General features: G+C 39.7%; 1 protein-coding gene across 1 annotated transcript in view; it reads right to left on the reverse strand.

Moving 5' to 3' along the window:
* polrmt (polymerase (RNA) mitochondrial (DNA directed)) overlaps window positions 1–15,300 on the reverse strand; it is a 37,719-nt gene extending 22,419 nt beyond the window's left edge. The window contains exons 1-11 of the mRNA XM_044044769.1: window positions 15,056–15,300; window positions 13,947–14,045; window positions 12,752–13,578; window positions 12,198–12,331; window positions 9,310–9,496; window positions 7,837–7,986; window positions 6,243–6,410; window positions 5,588–5,758; window positions 4,145–4,384; window positions 1,688–2,473; window positions 825–947 (exon numbers count right to left, since the gene is read on the reverse strand). Coding sequence (XP_043900704.1) covers window positions 825–947; window positions 1,688–2,473; window positions 4,145–4,384; window positions 5,588–5,758; window positions 6,243–6,410; window positions 7,837–7,986; window positions 9,310–9,496; window positions 12,198–12,331; window positions 12,752–13,578; window positions 13,947–14,045; window positions 15,056–15,197 — 3,027 coding nt within the window. The 5' untranslated portion in view covers window positions 15,198–15,300. The remainder of the gene's footprint in view (window positions 1–824; window positions 948–1,687; window positions 2,474–4,144; window positions 4,385–5,587; window positions 5,759–6,242; window positions 6,411–7,836; window positions 7,987–9,309; window positions 9,497–12,197; window positions 12,332–12,751; window positions 13,579–13,946; window positions 14,046–15,055) is intronic.
* Window positions 15,301–22,500: the final 7,200 nt, after the last annotated feature.

The following is a 22,500-nucleotide window of genomic DNA, read 5'->3' on the forward strand; positions in this document are numbered from 1 at the left end:
CGTTTGGATCAAGTCAAGAAAATACTGGCTATTATTTGGCTTTATTTGCTTTTTTTAATTACACTACACTAAAATGAATCATATCAATTTAGAGTTATAATATAGTATAATTTGTACATAAACTAAAAATGAAGAAGCGATGTTTCCCCAAGTGTCGACTGAATACTAAACTAAAACTAGACCCTGAAGAAGACGTTCCTTTATCATTCCATTTAAAGGTATAAATCACTGTATAGAACAAAAGAAAAGACTCACCACTGACATTTTTGCCAGAGATTTGTTTGTTGATTTGGGTTGTGTATAAAAAAATGCTGGGGACTGAAATGACAGATCTCAGCTCAGGAGGACTCAAGCTGTGATCTGCTCTGAAGATTAGAGCTCCAGGTTTATGACCGATGACATAATATGGCCCCACGTGACTCAGGAGGTCTTGGATTGTGGACCTTGATGTGCCCTCTAAAATAGCACCATTAAAGATGACTAAATGGCACAAAGTTTTGAGAGGCTATAAATAAGAATTAGAATTGGCTTAAGGTACTGTAAGATGAGTTAATTACTAGAACTAATATGGTGTGTTTGTCTCGTAGTTAGACTATTTGGTTTACTGTTAGTATTTTTGTATTCTTGTGATTTCTCATTGTAGTGAAGGACTTTGAATTTCAGCCAACTGTAAATTTAGATGGATTAAATTATTGAATTGTATATTTTAGTCTTGAATTATGTGTTAAAAAGCCCACATTAGTAAGAGATGAGACATTTTATCTGCTATGCATCTATGTTAACAGGTGAAATATCTTTTTATTGATGTGTGTGTTTAATGGTACCTGATGAACAGGAAAATTGGAGATGAACTTGGTTGGATCAGGAGATCTCACAGCACTAGCAATCTCCTTGCAGCAGGCCAGAGCCTGCCAAGGCTCATCTGCATTCATCCACCATTTCTTACCCTGTAAGAGACAAATACAAGCACATGCCACATTATCCTGCATACATAAACATAGCCGGGAGATTGTTTTTATTTCAATTTAAAAGTCAGAAGATGGATATACTTTTTAGATGTTGCAACTTATTATATTGACTCGATTTCCCAAATGATAAAAGGCTAATATATATTCTGCATAAGTAGAATAGGAAATAAAAAAAAAATAATTAGTTTGTCTATATCTTTAAGGTGTTTCTCACCACAAAAAAAGAGGTTCTAACCATAGACCGTGTATAAGAAATTGAACATTTGAAAAGTGAAACCAAGCAAGGAAAACAAAAGCAGCATATAGCCACAAGGGGGTGCCTGCACTGGTTTCAAAATGATCTGTTTGAATGCAAATCTATGGGGAAATGAGCACACTTGTCACTTAATTTATCACGTCAATAAACATTTTCCTGAGGAGTAAATGGTCTTAATCACTAGATTTAAGTCTGCTTCTATTGAATACAATGTCAATTTTGTTTCCATTTGGAGGTAAATAGATGATAATTCAAAACATATGCTGGGAATTATTATATTAATGGACACCATGTGATTGACAGACAGAACCATCCAGACACTGTTGTAGTGTGATGTTCCTGAACTGGAGGAGTTATCAGAAGACTACTTTCGCTTCTTACGCACAAGCTATAGTTTTAACAAGACTTGCTATGTGGCATTGTGAAAATAAGATTTAAGACTTGGCAACAAAAAATAACTGACATTGAGAGGGTTGTCTGCAGAGTCCAGTATGTCCTCCATGATAGAGTTGGCGTACTCCAGGCGTCCCTCCTGTGAGCTCCTCTTCTTTAACCCTGTCAGATTGACTAAGTGGATCTTTAGCCAGTCCAGGCCCTTGGGACCAAGGGGTTTGCCCTCTGCAAACACTAGGATGGCCCGTGTCACATCACTTCCCAGGTGATTGAAGTATGGAGGACAGGGGTAGGTACGTCCCCTGAAGTCCATGTTGTGGGGGAACCAGAAAACGTCATCCCGTATGTGGTTTGCGATGGACAGTTGATAGAGAGCATTCATACGCAGACTGTGCATCTCGCTGCATTTCCTTTTAGCATTAACCACATCTTTTCTCAACTCGGCCTTCTCAGAAGGCGTGTAAGTGTGATCGTGGGGGTTGAATTGTGGTATTTTGGGGGCCTCTGATAGCGGAGGAGGGATGTCTAGCTTATCACTACCCCGATCATTGAAAATGGAGATAATAATATCCAACAGGGGCTTGTTGATCCTCCAGGCACAGCTGCCCAGCTGATTGAGAGAGTCCATAACTGCATGAAGATTCTGGCATTTTTCCAGCAACTCCTCATGTTGTACCGCCCCGTCGACTGAGCGCATCAGCTTGGTTGGTGTCAGCAGGTAAGCTCCAAACTTCACAGAAGTCCAGGGCACAGGAGGGCACAGCATGGGCATCACATAGGAGTCAAAAGTCAGTTTGGTCTCTGTTGCTTCCTGCTGCATCTGAATGAGGATTGGGTGGGGCTTGATGAAGCCAATCTGTCAGAGGAAAACATCAAGAGTAAGAAACTTAAAATGAGCTGCGACAGGGAAAAAACCCTCTTATAAACGGAGACCAATGTGTTAATCCTCTTTTAAATTCAGGTGCACGTTAATCATGATAGCGTGTGGCTACTTCGAGTTTAAATCTAATGAATACATTGAAGCTCCATAAATTTAAAATCTAGCCTCAACATTTTTTGTTTTCTTTGTTGAGTTATTAAAAATCCTATTTAGATGCAGGGTTGCAGGTGAATAACTTCATGTTGAGGTATTTTGCTTCAGTGTGAGAGAATAACTGTGTCCTATTTCTGATGCAACACACTTGCAGCATGTACAACTAGACATTAAGACCATGATATGGAAATAAATGAATAAAAATTCCAGCATCGCCTGCATAATTCACACTGCCATGCAGTGCTGTAAAATCATGAGAATGCTTCCACGAAATGCTAAGAAGTATGAAAAATACACAAGAGCAATTTTTGCAATAGTAAATCCTGTCATTCAGGGTCTATACTGATTATTAGAAAAACAATATGGCCAATGGCTGCTGTTATTTTTTTTATTGCCATAAATACTTTTGATGTGTGTAGTGATTATGATTTCCTAAAAACTCAATAAAACCACAACTGAAACTGTGTGAAATATCCAACATGAAACTAATTTCACAGACTCTTTCAGATCCAGCAGTGTTTGCTTTCTTTAAACTCAGTTCACCGCAGTCTTAATGAGATGCTAATCCTACGCAACAGACTTAAAATCATGTTTCTACATCAAAAATAACTTTTCAGCGAGTACATTGTGATGGAGCCACTCCCACAGCCCCGTTACTGACTGAAGGCAGTGCAGAAGGCACTTGTTTTTTGCACTTGATCTGCTTATATGGCGATAGCGTCGGGCTAATAAATCAATTAATCCATTTGTGCATCTCTTGGCCAAAGTATATAAAGTTAAAAACAATTTAAAAAACCATCAATTTCCTCTTTCCCTCGCTGTTTCTCTTCCCTCACATGGCTGCCTCACCCTCCCGCAGGGTCCCATGGCGATAAATCAGCAAGCCAATTAAGGGGACACTAAGAAAGGGATTAGCCTGGAACATATTCATCTTACTCAACTGTTCCTCCTGCCAATTCAAGCAGGGATGAAATGGTTTTATAATTCACACTCATTGGAGCTTCACACAGGAGAGGAGGATGTTCAAATGTTCAAGGTAACCGGCTTTAGAATGGCTGACACTCTTCCCATCGGAGTGAAGGTCAAGTGTTTCGAGTTATTTTCATTATTTCTACTCCACTGTGCTTCTTTCCTTATTAATGAAAATGTCAACTCGACAGGTGCTTGAACCTCACTTGGTCAATCTTTTAATCACACTCACCATGTCCCTTTTTATTTTTAATCCTTTCAATTACATGCGGCATACTGTACACTCCATATTAGTTTGCAGCAGATCCTGATGACTAATCCTTCAGACTTTTTTCCCCATTAATTCTCAGATGGAAAGATCTTTCTCAGTGTGGATTATTGCTTATGAATCCTCTTATCTCAGATCTGGATGTGATTGGTTTTATCATAGGCACTGACTGACCCTATTACCACAGCATTTTCGATAACACTGCTTAAACAGAAGTACGACCAACTCTGAGGCTGCGGACCAAGTTGCAACTGTACCTGTCTGGTGCTACGGAAGGTGTACATGTGGTAGAGGATGGGGATGAGCTTCCTCTCATGGGATGGGTTCAGGATGTCACTGTTGATTTTGAGGTTCTTGACCATCATATCCACCAAGTGCGTGCCCAGCTCCAGAGTTATAATATGTGGCCAGCTCAGCTCTCCCCCCTGCAGCATGGGTCCTGAACTCTGCTCCATCTCCAAGTTACACCACTTCTCTCTGGGAAGGATGTTGAACTCCTAGAGAGAGAGGTGATCAGAAGGGGGGGGCTGCTTTCTTTCATTCATTCATTTTTATCATGTGGATTATGAAAGTCTCACCAAAAGATGTTATGTTTGAAAAACAGCAGTTTGTCAAACAAAAAATATTTCCTTCCTAGAAGATATGATAGCTAATGTCAAACCATAGATCCATTACATACTATAAGTACTACAAGTAATCTGCATTTTCATGTTCAATAAATCTACCAAAAAAGATCTATCAAATGATCATGTTTTTTTTGTCTATTACATGACAAAAGATTCCAGTTTCAAAGTCAAAGGTCTTGTTTTGTCAACAGGTTAAAACCTATAGATGTTTCTCATAAAAGCACAACACATTAAAATAGCAACAGAAAACAACAAAAACACACACAGCAATGTGAGAATTATCAAAAGAATAGCAGAGGTTTTTGACTAGATCAACAACACAGGTATTAAAGTGGGTGAAACGGTGCAGAACAATACCATGCTCAGGGACCTGATTAAAGTAAAGCTTTATGCATAACCAGTGAAACGATATTAAGCTACAGAGACTCCAGCCATGTGGTCATGATCGAAATAAATAAGACTGACCACAAGTGAGAAGCTCAGTCAAACATTTATAGTGTTTTTCCACAGAGGATGCATGAAAATGTAAATTGGTAAAAGGGAAAAGTCAGACTAATGTTTGGTGCAGTAACAGTGGAAAAAGTGGGCATACATTCGGCTACATTCGGGGGTGAAGTGGCTGAGTGGTTAAGACCAGTACCCTGTGTGCTAAAGACATCATGGTCGCAATGGTTGCAAGTTCGACTCCACCCCTGGCTGATTGTACTCAATTCCATTGTAAGTCGCTTTGGATAAAAGCGTCTGCTAAATGACATGTAATGTAATGTACAAAGGTGGACTGTAAAATAACATACACATGAAGCAAACACCTTAACTAATGACTGGTCTAACTAGGCACTGGAGTATAATGAGCATAATGTATACATCTTTTATATAAGTATACATTGATGCAATGCTAAAAACATGGATTTTGTTTTAATTTTGTAGTCATTCCTTCTAATACATTTATATTGTTCTGGACCATAAGGGACGCAAAGGAAAATACATTTTCCATTAAAAACACACATGAGAAGAACCCACAAAAACAAACATCTGGCAAATCTTTAAAAGACAAGTACGATGTAGTTTCTCTACCTTGGTATCTTTGGCCAGCAGCTCTGTGTAAGTGTTGTAAATGTTGGCCAACTTTTCCACGATGTGATTCTGGTGTTTCTGTCGCACAGCGTACTTGGTGAAGACCCTGTTGCCCAGATCTGCGGCCAACAATCTCAGCGACTCTCCACTGGGAGGCAGGTTGGCAACACTCTGGACAAGAACAGGACATTTTTCAAAAAGTGAAAACATCACCAAAATAAGGTTTTAGTCAGGCATTTGTCAGATATAGTAGGGGTAATGAAAAATAAATCCTTCAGTCAGAGGGGAAATTAAAGTGAATCCGAAACCCAAAAACAGGCCCTGTACATTTTACGTGGGAAGGTGTCAGATGAAATGCATGCTCCTCTTTACTGCCAAAGAGAAAAGTCAATGCCTTTGCAATTGCTGTCCTTACTGTTACCTATATGATTTGTGTTTTATGATTTCTCAGACTGGTCATGTTGTGTTGCACTGTGCCAATGTCCATAAGAGAAAGGTGCAATAACCCAACAGCATTGTAACAAGGCTTCTTTTTATGTCAAATAAAATAGACATTAATCAAATGTCTTTGACTTAAACACAGACAGTTCAAACCTTGGTTTTCAGGCAAGGTTTTTTCAGGTTTTCAGGCATTTGACTAAGTGGGTTGTTTTACCTGTATCATGATCTCAACATACTCCTTATCCTCCAGCAGACAGAGGTAGGGATAAAGGTTAAGCCTGTAGTCCTTGGTGTTGGTATTCACTAGTATCATCTTGCTCTCCCTCAGGGCCTGGAGGAGGATCGTACGCCACTGAGCTCGGTGTTTGGTCAACTGCTCCCTCTGAAAACACAACACCTGTTTATGTCATCCATCTCATGACTGCAGGTGACAGAAATGTGTCAAGTAAAATGGTAAAATGATCAAAATGGAAAGTCATTTTAAACTGACAATTTGTTATCCCTGCCTGTAGAGGTTTTGTGATATCCAGTACAGTATGTAAATTTTGTGCATGACTGTGTTTGTGTCAATGTTTACTGTTAAGCTGAGGAGTTTCACTTGAAGGGCTTTAGTCTGAAGCAGAGGCACAGGCTGGATATTGGATGGAGGGTGACTCTGCATCGACTTTAGAGGCCTCTATTACAATACATTATTATTCTGCACTGTCCATCTGTAAATGCTTCCTGACCACCAGGGATTGTCAGCCAGCTCGCTTCCCACGAAGCCCATCTGCAGAGGCAGACGAGCCAGGCTGGACTGTAAATGCCAAATTTGAAAAAAAAAAGAAAGAGAAAGAAAAAAAAAAAAGCACACCACAGGAATATGGTGTTCCTTCTTCTGACCTGCAAGGCTTAAATGCATATATTATTTCAAAGTTTGGATCAGGAAAGAGAGGAACTTTACTCACAGAAGACAATGTGAACCCATGGACGTGAAAAGTATACTAATTGCAAATGTAAATGGTTTTATATTGGTATAATTACTTCGAAACAAAGCAGATAACTGTCAAGATGATCTTAACATTATGTGCCAGCACAGTGGGCATTTTGTAGTTTAAAAGGCACAAACATTGTAATGTGTTCTTTCTTTGTAAAGCAACTGTGTTATTGTCAAATGCAGTCTTCAAAAAAAGAATCTGCAACGACAAGATTGTGGTACAGTTACAGTTAACCCACTGTGATGCCACCTACTCGTTTTTGAAGTACTATTTTAAAGCATCGACATTAGTATTTTAACCATACTTTTTAAAAAAACCTTTGTGCCTGACCGAGAGCTCGTCCACTGCACATCTGCCAATCGATTTTACTCTAAATGGGACCATACATTTAAAACAGACATCATGCTATATTGACAAAGACGTGAACTAGCATTCGAGAGGCTAGTGAAAATGTTTACTCCTGTTATAAATCATGTGAGAGGGAGGGTCATTTTCTTTCAGACTTACAGAGAAAACTATTACACCTCACTTTCCACACCAAAAGACTACTGCATGTCCATTTTATTAATGCAAAGTCTATGATTATTACAATTATGTGAGCTACCATTGATCTACATGTGTCAAAACAACAATACTTAAAAGTGCTTATGTGTATATAGTGAAGAAAAAAAGGCAGGGTATCGCTTTGAAACTAAACTCATTCAATACAGTCTATGATCTGGATCTTCTTCATGTCGTCGGTGTCAGAGTCACAGTCACAGTGCAATGCACCTGAGGTCTGCATAGAAGATGATATATAGTCAAAGTGAGGCAACATGTGAGCTTAATTACCATTTTGGTCATGTTTTCAGTGACGGGCTTGGCAGTCTCCACTGAGTCGATGGTGACAGTGCAGGCCTGTTCCACACTGAGCTGACGCTGGAAACGCTCCTGAAGCTCCGCCTGAGTGAAGTCCAGTTTTGGGTATTGGTGGTCTGCCCTCTAAGACACAAAGAAAAACAAGAACAGACAGAGAGAAAATACAAACCGCTTACTATCTGGGTATAAGCTTTGATTGACAGGGTGAATTCACTGTAAAAAGCATAAAGGGAGCCTTTTCATGCTAGTCAACAAAGGCCATGGTCATTTTGATTAATCTCTGTTTAAGCACTGTGGCCTCACAGCCAGAAGGTTGCTGGTTCACGTCCCGGTCCGGGAATTTCTGTGTGGAGTTTGAATGTTCTCCCTGTGTGTGTGTGTGTGTGTGTGTGTGTGTGTGTGTGTGTGTGTGTGTGTGTGTGTGTGTGTGTGTGTGTGTGTGTGTGTCGGGGGGGTGGGGGTTTCTGTGGCTAAAAACATGCAGTGGTTAATTGAGCTGTTGGCAACCTGTCCACCCGCCCCTTTTCACCCTATGTCACTGGAATAGGTCACGTGGGGAATGAAGCGGTAGATGATGAATGAATGAATGAATGAATGAGATACTGCATACAGATAAAGATAAAATGTTAACAGATCCCTATTTTGCTGCTCATAAAAAGAACAAAGTGGTTTGTACAGGCCAAGCTAATATCTGAAATAGCCTATTTTTAAGAGATAAGCAATTAACTTTTAATTTCAAATTCCTAATGAAATAGTTGCCTTACCAAGGCATTGAGCACTCGATATACTTTGTGTTCACATCCTATAGATGCAGGTCAGCTTTTGCAGTAATAAAGCAGCATTCATGAGGCAATATTTAAAAACTATATGCAAAATGGACACTTTTCAAAATGAGTTGCATAGTTACACATACAGATATGTACATTGTTCACATCACACACACACACACATAGACGCAAAGCCAAAAATATGTCAATCCATTGGCGTTCAAAGTAAACATGGTGTATGTAAAAAAAAAATGTGGCTAAAAATACCACACAAATAAATAAAAGCTGTTAATGAATCAAGCGAGAATCAGCAGTGGGGGTGAGAGGAGCGGAGAGCAGAGCAAATATTCGAAAGAAGAGTTGGCCAACTATAAATAGGCCGGTGCTTGTCTGGCTGTAAAAGGGTGACAGGCAAATCTTTCATCATCACACTGGAGCCTACTGACAGCTTTCCCAGCTTTCTCATTCTTTAACTAGCTAAACATACATGACTCAGGTATAAAATAACCCATTTATACAATCATACATTAATACTTTTGAAAAATAAATCCACACTTTTGAGTGCAAATCAACTCCCTTAAGAGATTTCCATTCATATGTTTAACACTTCAGCAGTTAGTATGAAAACCCTATGTCTTTACAGGAAGAGACTGATAATGTCAATGTAATTCTGCAGTACCTGTGTGTAGAGGTCCCGAACCAATGATGTATAGGACTCGCTTGTGTTTGGGTTGAGGCCGGGCAGATAGTCAGGCTGGATCGTGTGTACGGCCTTCAGCACCATGTCTCTCTCATCTTGACGAAACACACTCTGGTTGAACAGATCGTCCACGGAAATTCCGTCCTCTTTCATCCGACTCAGGCACCTGCACATACAGGGGCATTTATCATAGTATCAAGCGTTAATACTATCTTGACACTTGGGCACTTATTATGCTGTGTGATACCTGCAGAGGGGAAAACCAAGCAGAAATTGCCACACCTGTTTTAATCATTTCCTAGTTTAAGAGTGAGACACTAAACCTGGTTAAACACTAAGTGTGGATGCAGTAAGCAGTAAAACAAATGTCCCTCTCCCCATGTAACACAACAATTCATTGATCCCCTTTTTATACTATTGGTTGCAAGGTTGTTCACTAAAATACAACAAGTATGTGAGAAACTGATGCATGTGATGTTTGTGCAGCAATGGTTTATCTGACTGCAGACAGGAACATTTGCATATAGTCAGGAGCCATTCTTGGAAGAGGGCAGTTTTAGGGACAAAAATAACAAATTCTGAAATGAAATTAAATGAATTAAGAATCTCCATAAGAGTATAGTGTCTGTGACAGGCCTGCCGAGAATGCCAACGTGTCACCAGTCCCTGGAATACAAATGCAAATGAGAGGTGAAATAAAAAGTTTATTCCATAATTCAACTAGACATATATCACCTAAGATGAAAAGAAAAACTATAATTTCAGCCTGATGTATCTATTTTCTTTTGAGATTAGCAGGGCAGAAGTGATAAATAGTTGTGTTAAATACTTCATGAACGTTGCTATTAAATTTTATAAAGATTATTTAAAAAATAATATTCCAATGTTTGACTCTAGAAAGTAAAACTTGGCTCTGTATTTCACACACTGCCTGCTGCACTGCACGTTGGCTTAATCGGAAGACCGAAAGTCAACTAAGTGACAAGCAATTTGTCTGATGACTTCTATGATCATGAAATGTACTGTACAGCGTACTGTGCAGTACACTATCCATCATTTTATATACACAAAAATGCACGTTTATGGAGGGAAGCTTGTTAGAAAGCCCCTGCCACTCATGGGGGTGAGGAGCTGCTCCCTGGAGGGAAACAACAGAAATACACTGAAAGAAGTGAGGAAACCCAATTTATCATCAACCAGAGAGAAGCGGCATGAGCGCTTCTCCCTTCACACGTTTCCTCTGGACAATTATTAATAACCGCACACTAATTAGCCTGAGGAGGAACCCCATCTCAGCAATTTCCACTGACTTAATCAGGACTGAACTTAGCAGTGGTCTACAAATGAATGCATAAAAAACTGAAAGAAGACACAAGTCATAAACCTACTGTTTAACTATATGTGATGCATTTAAACAAGGAAGCCACTGAGGTGCAGTTTTTTTGAATACTTGAGTCTCTTGTGATGCCAACATGCAATTTTACTCTGAGTAAATGAGAGAGCCACGAACAAAGAGAGGATTAGTCTGGGTGTTAGTGTGGTCCAGAGGAACAAAGATGGAAGAAAGGCCGAAAGATAGAGAATAATCGGCCTAGTGACTGCTCTGCTACACCGTAGGGAGCAAAGAGCTCTGAAGGACACAGCGCTCACAAAGGGAAAACTTAAAGGGATAAGTGCGCATAGGTCAGTGTGTTCATGTGTGTGTGTGTGTGTGTGTGTGTGTGTGTGAGTGACAGAGACTGAGAAGAGAGGAAGGAGCTAGTATGTTGAGGGAAAAGGATACTGCAGGAGAGACTTCAGAGGCAGAAGTAATAACAGGAGTTTTTTTTAATAAACAACACAGTAAAGAGAAGAACAAGCACCGCAAAAAAAAAAAAACGTGAAGAAATTAAGAAGATAAGGGAAAAGAAAAACTGAACATCTTCCATTTTCCATGTGTGTTTTACAGCAGTCAATATGCCATGTTGTATTATTGCCTCCTCCTCTTTGCTTTCCTTTCTGGTCTCAATTCAGGTTTAAAACAATTCAACAATTCATAACTCAAAATGGCACTTTAAAACAATGCAACTAGAACATTACAAAGGCTGCAATTTTGGAAAAAATAGGACAACTGAGGGTTTGTAATTTACTGTTTTTACAATTTCATGCCATCCTCCACACATACTCACCATCCGCTTGAGCCACGAGTTCATTGTTCACATTTGTATTTGTACTTTATTTATTTAGCACAGTCCATTTTGTGATAATTGTTCTATTTTTGACACACAGTATTTTGATGGTATCTCTGTGACATTTTTCACAACTGGACATGAATAACAGCATCTAACCCATCTCCTGAATTGAGATATAGATTACGTGGCTCATTTCATTTGTTCAGCAGTAACTTTAAATCATTCTCTACCAAAAATGGAAATTCAGTATGAGCTCTGCCTCTGTCTGGGAAGCGGGCCAACTGGTTGTATTGGCTGCCATCAAACTAGCACAAACTGTGCACAAACTGAGGCAGTCAGCGATGCCCTACAAGCCTGAGATGCTGTAGTTCGTTATTTTGTATTTTTGTAGGGATACTTCCCTGACAACAACATTAGGATAAAAAAAATATGTCATCAACAGGCATAGTTATAGATAAGTCATTAATTATACCAGACTCAAAGGCTGTCGAGGAAAAAAAGACACTCATTGTGATAGCCTGACACCTGCTGGTGAGTCTGTGTACTGCTGCCCTCCCCCTCTCGATCCATCTATTTTCTACCGCCTTCTAGTTATATATATTAACTGGTAGTGAATAAACGTGTTTACATGTATGACATCACAAACACAGCTCTTTGTGATCCTCGTTTGTGAGTAGCGTGCATGTGTGCTCATACCTAGTGATGACATTCGGGGAGCAGTTGGGGTTGCGGCCCATACACTCCAGTGCAGCACAGTAAGATCTTGGATTTGGCTTCAGACCAGCCTCTTCTAGCAGAATAAACATGCGTCCGATCTGATGTAGCATGCCCTAAAACAGAAAGACCACATTAGAACTATGCACAATGTGGACTAATGTTTAATCCAGCAAATGAACCCAGAAACATTAATGATAAAAAACTGGCCAAACTCTAACCTTAAGATTATGAATACCAGTACTTCCCCACTTTTGTTGTGTTTGTAACAGTAATTATATAAGAAATGTTATTTAATACATTTATGATACAGTGAGAGCCTTAATGGGCTCATAATCGGAAATGCTGCCCACTGCTACTGCGCCCAGCTCTCCCAAATTCATTATCACTAATTTGTGTGTGTGCAAACATTTCTAATTCAAAGAAATGTACACAATGTACACTTTTGATAGAAAGTTCAGATACAAATAAATTAAATTCTGTCTCAAAGCATAAAAAGCTGACTGCTTACTCAGTTTTTAAACACTTTATCTCACCTTCTTGGCCCACAACCTCATCATGATGTTGTAAACATCTGTGTTCAGAAGTTTACGACGGCCCCTCATTCGGTGCTGGCTAAGCAGGAAACGGTGTGCTCTGTCAATGTTCTCTGTGAACACACAGGCCTCCAGGTAGGAGCGGACGCTCTGCTGAAAGTCCCCACATGCATTTGCTTCACCATCCCCATCATGCAGGAGCTCTGACATACCGGAAGAGGTCCACTGATCAACCTTTTGAACAAGCGTCCTCTCCAGCTCCTTTGCCTTGCCATCAGCATCACCATCAGTCTGGATTCGACCCACTTCTCTGAGATGCTGATTTTTTAAGTCCTTCTTCTTTTCTTCAGAGACTGTACGTGGTTTGACCACTTTAACAGTAGCAGCAGCAGAAGTCGCTACTGGATAAACTGCAGCACGGATTTGATCTGATAATGTCTTTTTTTTTTTGCTTGTCTGTGTGAGAGGTGTTGTCTTCTTAGCTGTTGTAGATATTGTTTTATGTGTTGTGCCTGGGAGCATCTTGGAGATGCTTTTACTACTTTGAGATTTTGGTGCTGGTTTCTCCTTAACAGTACCTGAACATTTCTTCTGGAGATGCTGCTGTTGTTTAAGTTTGTTTTTTTTCTCCCAAGTTAATTTTTCCATCTGAGGTTTTGCTCCTTTAGATCCTGATTTGGATAGGTCCGCTTTGTCCTGATTTGAGCTTTTGGAACCCCTGCCAGATAAAGCCACTCTTTCAGAAGAAGGGACTTTAAGAAAGTGAACTTCAGCATGTTGGACGTCCAAAATGTCAGTTTGGAGTTGCTGGATTCTGGCTTCAAGCACTGAGTTTGAGAAAAATAGACATCTCATGTGAGTACACAAAATGATCTGGCTATCTTTGAAGTGAAATTGAGAAAGCACAACACACAAAAATGTAGGATATAAAGGACCAAAATAAGAAACACCAAAACCTGCATAAATCAATGTAGCTATTAAAACTTACCGTGACAGTCTCTAAGGATTTAAGAATGTACATCTGTACAGGCAATGTACAGATCAAGACAAGACATGAGTGAGTATAAATTACTCAGCACTTTGGTTTACAGTATATAAAAACTCAAACAACTCTTTAAATATATGGATTTGGTATGACAATGCAATAATTTATGACATATGTTTAGCATAGTGCCTGCTGACAACAATAACATACCGTCTAGTAGCTGAGACTGTTCCTGGACACGTTTCTTTGCATCTTCTTTCTTTGGGAAAACAAATGAAACATTTCTTCTCTGAAGCTGGAGAGGTGTCTCTATAAAAAACAAAACAACAGTATACAATACAGCTTCCTTGCAATACAACACAGTAAAATAAATATTGTGATTTCACCCTGTTAAGTGTGAATATGTTTTGGTTTCTTTGCTTCTCTATGACAGTAAAATTAATTTATTATACATTTGAGGGCATTGTCATTTTTTACATTTGAGAAACATCAATCAACATTTTCACAATTCTCTGGCATTTATGGACCAAAGAAGTGCAACTGTATTCAAACCACGATGCTATGATAATAAACAATAAATCAACGTTCACTGGAGGGGCACAAGCATGTTCAGTGTCCTGCTAAAGTAACAAGGAAAAGGGAAAATGATTTTGCACCTTAAATGAGGCTTTTCATTGTACCTGAATCATTTACTGTACCTGTACAATAACAATCAGTGGTGCGCACAGACATTTGGAAGGACAGGGGCACCGGCACTAATATGCTTAAGGCAGGCATGTCTGATTTTGTAGTAATGGGAATGGCATAAGGGGGATTGAATGAGTTTTAAATCAAAAAGGCCCCTGTACAGAACCATGGGTTTATCCCATAAGAGCACCCACTAAACCCCTCACAGCACAACATCACTTTCTATCACAGAGATGGGCATTTTCTATACATCACTCAACAGCAAGGACATTGTTCAGGACACTGTAGGGACAGTGGGTAACTTCATAACAACACCCTCTTTGATTGTAAAGGCATAGGAAGTAAAGTTGCAAGGGCATCTTATCACTTTTGCAATAATACTTTTCTTTTGTTTAATTAGATGTTTACTTTAGAGGCCACATATGAATGGCAGCCAGTAGGACACTACTGCCACTCTAGAGAGCACTAGAGTGTGGTGTTTTTGTCAATTTGAGCACCAGAGCGACATAAACGATTCAGGAGAATCTGGGGTAAATCGTGAACGCATTGGTTTCTAAAACAAGTGTCCTCGACATAAACTTGACTTGTACTGCAGCCGCACAGCCTTAGAAAGAGAGTATCCTTCAGCTCACCTGATATTGATCTGACTGCGCCGTATCTCACCAGCGCACACAGCTGACAGTGTTCCTTAAAAGACAGGCGAACGGTACACTTTTCAAACACATTTCGACGACTGAGACATTTAGTGACGGCACAAATTCTGAGAAGAGACATGTTGACATGTTATAACCGCGTTACTTCTCAGCAGCAAGCAGCCATCTTAACTCAGACCTGGCTAATCGCTGTTCAAGGCGTGTGTAGACGATCGCAGATAAACAGAGTGAGGTAGGGTTTCTCTCTCTCTCTCTCTCTCTCCCTTTTTCGCTCTGTTCATCTTTTATGAAAACTACACTTTTAAGAGAACAGCAGGTGAGAAATACAAAAAAAGAAAATAAAGAGGTATATGTGAATTCAAAACAAGGGGGAAAAGGAAATATGTCGTACCATGCACGGGGAGAGGGGGGAAATCGCTCCCCCTTGTGGCCAAATGGATAAACGCACACTAAAGTACCCTCTAGTGGTAAAAATATGAAAAGTGCCCTACTAGGTGACATTCATATGTGGCCTTTAAAGCAAAGTATACGCTAAACAATATTAATGTACTAGTGTGCCTTTCTAGAGGAGGAAAAGTGATGCAGTGCCCTATAAGATGTCCTTGTAACTTTGTTTTCTATGCATGTTGATGTCCTTCCAATCTGAAATATGAAGTTACCTACTGCCCCTACATGACACACAGGGTGTCCTTAAATGAAATTATATTCAGTGCTATGCTATTTAGAAAATGCCCAGGCTATACAGAAGGTGCCCTTTTAATTTTCACCTGTGTCCTAAAAACTACAATTTTAAGAGTTGAAATGATGAAAAAAATACAAAGAAACCGGGAAATCTGGTAAATAAAAGTTCAAAAAAGAAAGAAAGAAAGAAATGTGATACTTTGTAAAAGTGTGTGTGAAGCTTCTCAGTTATCCAGGTTTTATCTGTGTCATATTATTATCATGTACTTTTTGCTTTTATCAGCAACTTGAAATAACTTAAACTATACTTCTTTGGCTTTCTAACATTCCATTAGCCATTCCATTCTGTTCCATTAGAAGTATTATTGTATATTAAACATATACAAACAGCAGTTTGAAACAGTGTAAATTATGTTTGTCCTACAGGTGGCAGTCTCAGCACAGTTCTACAGCAAGTAGAACTTGAGGTCAAACAGGGAGCCAGAGTGTAAACAACTAAGCAGTTACATTTGTTTTATTATTTCCCCCACTGTGGGACTAATAAAGGACTATCTTATCATATCCAAACTACTTAATTGTTGATGTAAATGTTATTTATTTGAATTTCACAGTGTCAGCCACCTTGAGAGAGGAGTGTTTATGTTATTTTGCTTATTAAAAATTCTCACTAACTGAAGGGAATAACTGCATACGAGGTTACACTTGTAATGTAATATGATGCTGGTTGTATACACCTGCAACCTGGTCTCCTGATGTCTTGACCAAAGCACTTGTTCCAGCCTGTGGAAAATGACTGTTTTCTTTTTCCAGGTGACTTTTGAAGTTCAACTAGCATGCAGTTTAAATCAAGTGTGACTCAACTCCAAATTGTTAGTAAAACCAAACTGATCTCATTCACATCCAGGTTACTTTCTGACCCCCAGCAGTGTCAGCCTCGCCTTGTCATGCATCCATAGAGCATTCTAAAACACTTTAGCGGCTCTTTGTGTCTCGGCATGCTGGAGGTTAACACAAGCGCTACTTGACAGAGAGAGAGAAGGGGGGCAGAGGGAAATGAGGTCCAGGCTAGTACATCTTTTCTCAGTGGAGGCAGAGGCTGAGAGCACAGCGGTGGGTGTCTGCTGCAGAGCTGTAGGTGAGGATCAGGAGGTGTTTGTTGCCACGGTTCACAAGCAGGGCCCCTTGACAGCCTCGTTTGATGTGGTTGGCCCCTGTCGGCGGCTGGCTCTTTGCACTGGTGTGACAGTCATTGCCGGGTGAGTGACTGTCAATGCCCCGACCGACAAAAGAGGAGAAGACAGGCATTCATGGGGCCTGATAATGGCTAGGCAAGGACAAGGCTGCCATTCTCATACACTTTGATCATGTGGATTCTTTTGCACACCTTTGTAGGGGCTGCCTATTTGTTTAACAGTTGGAGAGAGAGGGCTGTTTTTGAAACTTGCTTCACCTGGTCAAGGGAACTTGATGGAGATTCTTGTCTGTAAGATGCTGGTGTTGGCAAATGCCTTTGGTGTGTGTGTGTGTGTGTGTGTGTGTGTGTGTGTGATTTGATACCTTTTTAGGACCTTTTCTGGTATTAACACTGACTTGTCAGGACCAGTAGTCCACAAGGAGACCAAAACGTTTTCCTAGTAAGGCAGAACCTCATTTCTGGTTAAATTTAAGGCTAAGATATGAATTGTGTTAATGTTAGGCTGGTTAAATAAATGGAAGTCAGTGCAGTGTCCTATGAAGAATAGCTGTGCAAACCTGTGTGTGTGTGTGTGTGTGTGTGTGTGTGTGTGTGTGTGTGTGTGTGTGTGTATTAGTGACCTGACCTCTGTGGGAAAAATGTTTCAGCTAGATTTGGAAACTCTATTAAACATATTAGCAAATTATTTAGAGCTGAAGCGATTAATCGATGAATCGATTATTAATCGATTACGAAATTAATTAAAATTAATTTTTATAATCGAATAATTGTTTTGAAGATTTTTTTCATGATTAAAATAAGATTTCCAATTGTTTAAGCTTCTTCAATGTGAATATTTTCTTCATTTCTTTGCTCTGGATGACAAAGAAATAATTAAAAGTTAATCATTTTGGTTTGTGGACAAAACAAGACATTTGAGAACATCATCATTTCCAGGTTTGACGAACACCGATCCACATTTTTTTAAGGTTTTCTGATATTCTGAACACCAAATGATTAATTGATTAATTGAGAAAATAATCGACAGAAAATAATTGTTAGTTGCAGCTCTAAAATTATTAAAGATCACACTTTTGGGCACGAGACAAGTCATGTAACACATTATAATTTTGCAATATTTTCATAATTGATCAATCTGTCGATTATTTTCTTGATTAATCTTTTAGTTATTCAGTCTATAAAATGCCAAAATTATGATCTTCTCAAATGCTATGCTATGTTCACTGACCAAATTGATTTAGTTTTAATGATTTATTTGTTATATGGTGCAAAGAAACCACAAAATATTTACATTTAAGAAGTAAGAAAACATTATAAAACTTGTTTTGATTATTAAAAAAAAAAAACACTCAAACAGATTAATCGATTAATTGTTGCAGCCCTTGTTATGTCTGCTATAAACTTCCAGAGCGCTACAACAAATGCTAGTTATAAAATATCACTCATCAGATCCCGCATTTATGTCCATCACTGTCCATTACAGATGGATGGGAAAGGATCCCTCCTCCTCATGCACAGGACTTAACTGGACTGCAGTGACTCACACCGCTCAGACTGGGTTTCCCAGCAAATGCATTTTAAGATGGTTTCAATTACAGTGTCTGTAAAAATGAGATGTGTCATGCTCCCCGTTCTATCAAGCACATCTTAATTGAACAATTTGAGATGATTGCGTACACTTCAGACTTAAATGATTCGGCATCATCCTCAAAGTTCAGACAGAGTTGCTGTAGCAGCAACAGCACGCCTCACTTTCATTAGATGAGTGGAGACATGCAGACTCAGCAAAGAGTTTAAAAAGGGTTTGTTTGTTTTCCCATCCTTGCCTTCTCTACATCTGATAGATCAGGTTATCAGGGCAGGGATGATAAATCTCTTACATTTTTCCATTAAACATTCCACTAACTCGGCATCTCTCCGCGCTCTTCACAGCATCAGATACAGTACATGACCCAGTTATCGTATAGCCACTCACAATAGACAGTACTTAACAAAGCAGGATATGCAAAGGGCCATGTCATTCAGCAGAGAGCTGCAGTGGCAGTCTGGTCACTTCCTTTAACCACGTCCGGATGTTTGTCAGCCAACCACAGCAGACGACTCAAAGGTGTCAGACTACACCTGTGTTGGGTCTGATCCAACAACACAAAGCAACGTTGCACACACTGAAAGCATAAATTGCATAATTGCTAAAATGATTAAAGAATTTACCTGTGAATAAAATATGTGATCATTCCCATATGTGGCTCATGCTTTGCATCTACAATCGAGGCAAAGTAGTTGTCATGTATCTGGAAACGGTTTTATCCAAGGGAAACAAGTACCCCTCCAGCAAAAACATACGAGTTGCACACATAAAAGCAGTAGGTCAAGGGTGAGCTGCTAAAAACACAACTACAGGAGTAAGAGGGAGAAAGAAAGAGACATGGACTTAGCAGGCAGGCAAAACAATTAATAATAGGGAGCTATTACTGAGGGACTGTCAGTGCGAGGAGGGAGGTCAGGTTTCAGACCCTTTTGAGGACTTTGATGGTACAAAACAGGCCTCATTATAGAGATATTATCTCTATTCATACACTTACAGAGCCGCTTGGATCCCTGCTGGGAAAGATTAGGTTCCTCCACTTGAGAACATCCTCCTTGGGTGCCTGGATCACAGAGTGGTGTTCTCAGCTCAGGACACACCCACACAACACAACTCAACTCAGCTCAGACTCATGAGCGTTGAAGTTACACAGTGGGCCGCACACTTACAAATAGTGCCTGAGATAGACAATAACATGCACCACTTTGTTAACTGGACGTGTATCAAATGGCCAGTGTTTGTAATGAACTTGAAACAATCTAAATGGCTGTATTTTGCAACATCAAAGACGCATACTGTAAAACAGCGAGGCACCGCATATTAAGAACTTTAACAAAGAAATACATTATGCTTGTGGCGTCTGAGCTCAGAGCCTAAACATTTACTTCCGACACACCACAAAGTAATCTGCTGCCACATCAGATGTTCACACGAGGCCCGAGCTTTGCTGTTGACCTCCGGGGCAACTCCGAGTTGACAGCACATAGAGTGATTGTATGATTTTAATTACATGGAATTTCACAATAGGAAGGACAACTGGAGCATCTTGTACGTTCTCTTTTCCTGTCTTTATTCTGTTTTGTTTGCATTCATGTTTCCTTTTCGTTTTGAAGAAGAGAAATAGAAACTTAGAGAGAAATAGAAATTTATACTAAAAAGTAAAGTTTAACCAATATATATATATATATATATATATATATATATATATATATATATATATATATATATATATATATATATATATATATATATATATATATATATATATATACATATAGAGTGCATTGTTTATTTGGCATGAGGTGTGCAAATTAACACAATCAATTACACTTGGGGCAAGTGTGCAATTGCGTCATTAAAGGAACACATTTTTTACTGTACCCTCTGGGAAGAAATATATTGATAATATATTGTCTTTTCTTTTTCAGTTATGCTGGATTTTCAAGGACAGAGACGGGAGAGAAAATATGAGTAAAGACCCAGAACGCATATTAAGCCAGAGGAAGTGTGGTTTAATTCAGGATGAAAGTCTGTGGTTTTTCTAAAGGGTCGCAGAAATTTGCTTGGCCAGGGGAAATTAAGGGTTAACGCTAACTGGTTTCTCTCACATAGATTTTGTGTGGCTAAAATTTAAATAGAGGCTGGGGACAGTAATTGTCTCGAGGCAGTAACAAAAAGAGTGTGAAGTGAATGTTATTAGAATGTATTAAAATGTATATTCTTAAACATTTAAAAAACTAAACTATGATTTTCAATAATGGATGTCTGTTGCATTTGTAAATTGGGTCCATTTCTTGATCAGTGACTTATAACACGCAGCATTTATGTCTTTATTTTCTTCAACCAAAAACAATGAAGTAAGCAAATGAGCTATTCCTCTATTGTTTCTAATACACATGAAGTGCAGCATTCAGTTCCTGCACATTTGCAGTCTGCAAGCAAATCTACAGCTGTCCATGGTATCATCTGATCTCATTGACATGCGACCAACCCTTAGATTTTCTTATCAATCAGCCCCCTCATCATGTGGGTATAATTCACAGGTGGTTAGCTTTATAAGGGATAAGCAGGTCTACTTTGTCTCCTAAAGTTTTTGTAGTATTTATTCATATTATATCCATCCATCCAGCTATCCATTATCTACCACTTTATCCTCAAGGGTCGTGGGGGGTGCTGTGCCAATCTCAGCTGACATAGGGCGATAGGCGGGGTACACCCAGTTCGCCAGTCCATCGCAGCGGCTACATACTATATATAATGTTACATTTTTGCCTAATTTGTACAGCAATTGTTAGTTTTACCCACTCGTTTCAAGGGGGTTCAGTTTCTCAGTCAAAAGGGACCTGGAGGCTCATACATTGAACCAAAGTGACCCACCACCTGACCTCCAAACTGAAGGCACTAGCCAATACAATCTGCCAATCATACATGAACAGTTTAGAGTACTGAACATAAGTACTACATAGCAACAGCAAGACGCTAGCAAAGTAAATATGCATGTTTCCTGAATGTAAAAAAAAATGCCCTTGTACATTCAGAAATGATACAGAAAAACATCACCACCACGATTGCTTGTTTAGTTTAGAACAAGCCTTGTTCTAATCGGGTTAATTACACAGCTTGTAAAAAGCAGACAAGTGTGTGGGAAGTCACAAAAAAAGGTGCTTTTCATTTCGGTCCTGTTCTGCCAAAATGAAATGACAAAGATCAGAGAGGGCCCCTCAATGAAATATTGACACACGTGATCAGAGAGCCTCTCAGACTTCATCTGCACTAACTCCACCAACACTCCTGCAACCTGCTCTGTGTTTCTGACTGCTTGATAATTCAAACCAGCGACCATAAAAAAAAAAAAGGGAACGGCTCCCTTAATTTGCCCCATGTGGACAGAGAGAGGAAAAGAGAAGTGAAGGTGTCAAAAGCGGTTTCCTAGCTGGGGTCACTGGACAGTAATGGAGGTGATTTGAGTTACAAAAAGCTTCAGTCTTCACATCAAGGTGGGACACAACAGAGGGCATGGGATTGAAAAGGGGATGAAAGTCTTTCCAGGTGTCTGCGGCTGTGAAATGAGGGCAATAAAACCCTCAGGTGAGAAAGTTGCTCACAGAATAAACTTTTCTGAGTGAGCACAGAAGGGGAAGAGTGTTTGTTGCAGGCTCTCTCATTTGTTTGAAATGGTTATGAATGAGTGAAGGTAGCCCCACCCCACCTCCCTCTACACCACCCCCAACCCGCTTCTTTCAACCCCCTTGATGCCGGCCCTGCCCAGGATAAAATGCAGGACAGCTCAGCCGGTGCCTCCACAGAAGAGAGGGCTGGCTGGCTGACTGACTGACTGCACACAGAAGAGCGAGAGGCCATTAGCTTACTGCTTCACTGCCCCGTGCTAGCTGACACACACACTCGCTGACTGCCACTCACTCTGACACATACATACACACACTCACTGCCTCTCTCTCTCTC

Source organism: Solea senegalensis, linkage group LG14 (genome assembly GCF_019176455.1).
Source record: "Solea senegalensis isolate Sse05_10M linkage group LG14, IFAPA_SoseM_1, whole genome shotgun sequence".
Lineage (NCBI taxonomy): Eukaryota > Metazoa > Chordata > Actinopteri > Pleuronectiformes > Soleidae > Solea > Solea senegalensis.